Raw genomic sequence first — 6,000 nt, 5'->3', positions numbered from 1 at the left:
TTATGATTTTACAGTTGTAACTGTAAAAAAATTCTATTTACAATAGAATCGAGATATTGAGCTATTTTTATGGTACATTTGTACAAATTTGTGTTTTGGTTCATTTTAAATGTCATGGCAACAATTGTTTTGTGTTATTCATGTTAAATGTAGTTATTTTCAAGTTGAATTACACCTTTTTTTTTTTTACCACTCAAAGTTGTTCATGAGTACAAACTCTTATATAGATTTTGTTCATGTTAAGAGCTCTAAAATAGATACAGGTGTATCTATTTGTATTATTAGACAGGTGTGCCAAAAGGTTACTAAGACTGTTTAGAAAGGTTATCTGTTATGTTGGAGTAAATATTTCATGCTATTGGATCCCTTTTATTTTTATTATTTTTTTTGAGTCATTTGAGTGATGTTTTTTACATTTTATCTTGTACCCGCATTTCACTTGAAAAAAAAAAACAACAAAACAAAACAAAAAACCCCAAATGAATCTCTGATTGTATCTCTGATTGACAGCATTTGTTTTGGTTGGTTGCAGACAGACAGTGACACCGTTGTTTTGACACATCTGTTATTCATACAGTTTCCTTATTGGAAGACGTACAGCATATTAAATTGTTATACTATTATACACTCAAGACATTCAGAGTACTGCCACTTACAGTAGAGCAAATGGTGTTAATCAGCAGAGATTTTATTTAATGTTTTTGTAAACCCCAGAAAATTTACTGTTGCAGAATCGTCATTGTCTACATTCCTTCAAATAAAAGATTTAGGTCAGATAGGTTGTTTTAGTGTTGAATTTGTATTAGTATATGGTGTGTGTGTGTGTGTGTGTGTGTGTGTATGTGTTTAATTGTGATTGTTTTATAGTAATTTTGTATTTATTATAATACTACACAATGCCATTATCCACATGGGGTGAAGTTTGTGCTTAACATCAAGGACCGTAATTGAAACAAGTCCTTAACTTTATTGTTATCCTGATGAACAAGTGTATTTTACTTTTGTCTAATCAAATCTAATCTAATCAAATACATTTTCATAAAGGGCAAATTGTCATTACCGTCTTCCATATTTTATTTGCAGATGGATACAGATTAAATATACTGTAAATAATGACATGCTTTTTGTAACTATTATAATATATTTTGTGTTTTGGATTCTGCTTCCAGCTGCTGGTGTGCTGATTTTTGTCTTGTGTTAAAAACACGAGCTGAAGCTTAAGGTTCTTGTTCTCAGAAATCTATAGACCCAGAGTTCTCTGCAAAGACGTTGTAGGCTATTTTATCTTCTTTACAAAGGATTGTGACATGAACTTGCAATTTAGGTCAAATTATTCTCTCACCTTTTAACTCTCTGAAAACCTTGACTTACAAAATGAAGGATTGGCTCCGGTTTTTTTTTTTTTTTTTTTTTTTTTTGCTCAAACGTAAACATCAGTATACAAAGTATACAAAACATACAACTTAATATTACCCTTGCCAGGGGGATAGACATCACATACATTCACACAAATTGTAAGTTATACAAATATTTCTAGTATTCATAACCTTTTTGTTCAATGAACCACTAATTAATTTTATATACGATAACATATCACAATAAAAATGTTTAAAGGCCGGTTTTTGTTTTATATATTTGCTTTTTTTGGGTATAGAATTTAGCTTGCACAATTAATACATTTATAATAAAGAACATATCTTCTTTACTTTGTTTTCTAAAAAAACAAAACACAACATTTTCCCACTTGTAGAAGTCTAAGAGGAGGATAAATGAATCATCCTGTATCAGATCTGAGTAATCCAAAATGTCAAAAACAAGTCTGAGATTATTAGAAAGGATTGGCTCTGTATCATCAGGGGTTTGCCTGCTGTGACCTCATGATTATATTATAAACACTTCTAAAGAACTGTGATAAAAAAAAGAAGTCATGTGTAGCCTACTTCCTTATGCACGTTTATTGTGGGGCAGAAGGACAATTCAAAGTTGCTATCATAACCATTTCCCCCCTTCGATCGTAATAACTGAATTCGCCAAAAGAGGGCATTAGAAACCATTTAGCCAACTTAATTTGGCAATAAAATAACCTATCTGTTGAGCTGACGACGGACTCAGGGACACTATAAAGAATCAACTGACAACAAGACACTTACTTTTCCTCTCTTAGCCTATATCTCTAATCAGCAACGCGCACGGTAGGTCTAAAACAAGGTATTGTAATAACTTTATTACATTTGAACTTCAGTAATGGCTAAGTGTCTATGAACGGGAATTGTTACAAGTCAGTAGTTTAAAATTGATGTTATTATTTATATTGGTCGTTTCAGATGTATATTGCGAGAGGTCTCCTTATTCTTTCATTTGGATCCATGCTGAGGTTCATCTCCTGTTTCAGCGATGGAGGTGCCTTGGAGGATCAATGTCAAGAAATGAATATTATCCATGAAGGATCAGCAGCACAAAACACGGAATCCCCTTTCAAGGTCGAACCAGAAAGTGTAACTTTGGCAGACTCGGAATGGAATACGGCCACTATTACCGGTAGACTCTCTCTCTCTCTCTCTCTCTCTCTCTCTCTCTCTCTCTCTCTCTCTCAAATGAGCTTTATTGGCATGGCTTGTACAGTATTGCCAAAGCATCGGCCATTACATAAGCAATGAACAAATAATCAATAAAGTCAATAAATCAATCAGCAAACAAATACATGAATACAATTTTATAAACAAGAAATTACAAGAAAAATAATTAAGTTTTGTACATTTGTACCAACATTCAGGCATGTTAAGAATATTTCTGACTTTAGCTTTGTCCGCTGGCTGACTCTCTAGTTTGTGGTAGGCTGTTACATATTGCCTATTTTGCTGCTGTTGTGATCAAGCTAAAGTTTTCTCCCAAAATATGATTGAATTTTTCTGAATTTGGTAATTACATCTCTCTCTCTCTCTCTCTCTCTCTCTCTCTCTCTCTCTCTCTCTCTCTCTCTCTCTCTCTCTCTCTCTCTCTCACACACACACACACACACACACACACAGTTTATTGTTTTATTAGTGTAAACGAAATGTTTTTTTCAGATGTGTCACTTTAAAATCACTCATTTTACCACAGTTACCCTTTCGGGATCGAGAGCGTTTATGGGGTTTATGTTGGACTCTCGTGAGTGTGATAACTGTCCGCCTGTTGGTAGGTTTAGGTTGGTGGACCCAGACAACAGCCTACTCATCTGTGGTGTGAGTCCTGCCGTGCACCCACTGCACACAAGTTATTCTTTACGCCATGAGCATGTGTTAAATGTTAGCAGCTATTCATTCATTAAACTAACGTCAACTGTTTATGTGCATATTTTTAGAACAGAGTCGTTGCTCAACCTAATAACATAGGGAAAAGATCAATCAGAGTGTCCTGGACACCCGGATCGGCAGGGCGATTTTTCTTCAGGTAACCTAGTTTTACTGTGGAGCCTAATAAGACGAAATGAAACAGAATAGCATCATTATAATTTTGTTACGTTTCATATTATTAGTTTGCAAATCTGATCTTCAATTTCCTTTTCAGAGCTGCAGTTGTAGAAGATTTTGTTACGTTTTGGCGAAGGAAGCGGATAGTTGTACCGTCCACAACAACACCACCGCCAATTGAAACCAGTGCGCATATAAGACTAACTACAAGCCCAACAATATTTCCAACAGATTCACATGCCACGGGTAAGAAAATTTTTTGTAATTTGTAACCTACTGTTTTTTTAAATTGTTTTATTATTATTTTTTAAGTAGGACTAGTCAACACCATACAATCAATATTCACAATTCTTATTAAAAGTAATTGCAGTATTCATTATAAATTATGTATCCATGCACATAAATATTTATTTTAATTTACATGCCTTCGTAATTTTTTTTATTAAAATAATGTCCCCTACCATGCCACAACATCTGGGTCCGGTTGCATAAACCACTAAGGCTTGTCTTAAATGTTAGTCATCAATTTTTTTCTTGTAGACTGTTCATAACCTTTTGAGTAAGTTAAATAAAAATGTAGGTTGGACTAATTTAATTCTAATGGGGATAGGCATTTTTCAACCTCTTTATACCTGATTTGCTAAAAATGAATGGGAGATTATTTTGGTACAACACTGGAAAAACACTGATCCCAAAGGCCTGTTTTACAAAACAAGTTTACCAAATAAGCCACGCTTATTTCAGTTAGTCTGACTCATTGTCAAATGATTTGGTTTCATATAGCTAATTTAACATTGCTCAAGCTCAGTCACTCTGGCAACTTATGCTGGGAGGGCGTACGTTTTATTTTGAGATTGGTGGAGATATCCCAAGAAGCTGAGGAATCAGGAAATGAATAGGATAATGTATTAAAGTTTTTAGTCTATAATGACTTTAACATTAGCCTAAAATTTTTCATTTTTAAGTGAACTACGCCGTTAACAGAAATGAACTGTTGGCACATTTGTTTCACATCAGTATTGTCCAGTTTGTCCTGTTTTTTTTATTTTTTTATTTATTTTTTTATTAGTTTATTTGTCAGGGACAATGCAGCGCACATTATTACATACATAATTATCATAGGCAAGCCATAACAAAATGTGTAAATGTGTTGCATAAAAGGTTTCTAGCCGATAGGCTAATTTGCAACCCCAGTCCCTGGTCGGGCCTTTCTAAAAACATATACCTCATATATAATTTGTAAAAAACTACATCGTGTAAATTACACAATCATGCGACAAATGCATTATAAACACTAACATTAACATTTTACACAATCCCGACCACATTACACAAAACACCACATCACATCCATCACAGACAATACACTACAACAAAAATGACTCAATGTCCACATATTTGATTTTCTTTCAGCCAGTGTTTCACCTTTCTATTAAATGTTTTCAGGTCGGTTTCTGTTTTTATTTCCGTTGGTAAATCATTCCAAAATTGTTGGACATGGCACACAGCAATATTGTTAAGTATCACTTGTGCCATTGTTCTGAGCCATGTTTTCAGTCTCCTAAGAGCACTGAAACTTCTTTACACACGAAGTTAGGATTTTAAATGCATAAAAAAAAAAAAAAAAAAACATTAAAAACTTTACTATTGCAATGTTGATAACTGAAACCTCGTCATCACAGTCTGTGAAAAAGGCCAGTAGCAAACCACAATGATCTAACAATCCAATCAATTCCCAATGGACAAAGTCACTTCCTGCCCTATATTTTTTCTTGTTCAAGAAGCCATCACACATATATGACAGAGAATCACTGGGGGGACACTAGTTGGGGACATAGTTTATATTTGTTAACCACAGAAGCAGTAAATCCTACTATATAAATATATTGGAGCTTATTATGTGAATAAAACGTAATCAGTCTCGGTTCTAAAACGCTTATTGTGAAAAAAGCTCAACTATTCCTTAGTGTAGGCTACTGAGATAGTCAAATTGAATTACCAAATTCAGTATGCACCTTATTGATTGCCCATGGTGTTATACTGGTGTTATATCTCTGTCAGTGTGTGAGGTGACACTACAGCTTGTTCATAGGCAGCTGGTTTTGTTTGATTCATTTTGTACAATTCTTCTTCATTTAGTGAGTGCCACTGCCCCACCAAGAGATGTGTTTGTGTTTTTTTTGGAAAAAGTTTTCCCTGGTGAAAATACTTCTATATTTAATGCACATATTGCATTACAAATTATATTGTCAGCGTAACAATTTAAGTAAAAGTAGCTGTGTAGGGGAGGATGTTCCCTTTTAAAACAATGTGCATTTTTACGTTTAAATTGTAAGATATTCAGATATAAGCTCAAGGGTGCCCACTTCCTGGGAAAAGAAGGTAAACTTGGCCCAACTGATTTTAATTAATATAAAATACATCTGATATCACTAATACTATTTGTCATTTAATATAGAATAATAAACAAAATAGTCTGTGTAATAAATGTAATTCTGCTTTTAAGTTGCAAAATAACAGACAAATCATAAGTGTCTTTTAAGGCCTA

The 6,000-nt window shown here is 33.8% G+C and overlaps 1 protein-coding gene across 3 annotated transcripts in view; it reads left to right on the top strand.

Annotated features, from left to right (window-relative positions):
• Window positions 1-2,076: 2,076 nt before the first annotated feature.
• Window positions 2,077-6,000, top strand: part of LOC311278986 (uncharacterized protein) — a 15,276-nt gene continuing 11,352 nt past the window's right edge. For all 3 annotated transcript variants that reach the window (XM_084390200.1, XM_084390201.1, XM_084390199.1), the window contains exons 1-5: window positions 2,077-2,192; window positions 2,325-2,538; window positions 3,103-3,224; window positions 3,344-3,432; window positions 3,550-3,698. In XM_084390200.1, coding sequence (XP_084246326.1) covers window positions 2,325-2,538; window positions 3,103-3,224; window positions 3,344-3,432; window positions 3,550-3,698 — 574 coding nt within the window. In that variant the 5' untranslated portion in view covers window positions 2,077-2,192. The remainder of the gene's footprint in view (window positions 2,193-2,324; window positions 2,539-3,102; window positions 3,225-3,343; window positions 3,433-3,549; window positions 3,699-6,000) is intronic.

Source organism: Rutilus rutilus, assembly GCF_951802725.1.
Source record: "Rutilus rutilus genome assembly, chromosome: 19".
NCBI lineage: Eukaryota > Metazoa > Chordata > Actinopteri > Cypriniformes > Leuciscidae > Rutilus > Rutilus rutilus.
This window is presented reverse-complemented; position numbering and strand designations above follow the sequence as displayed.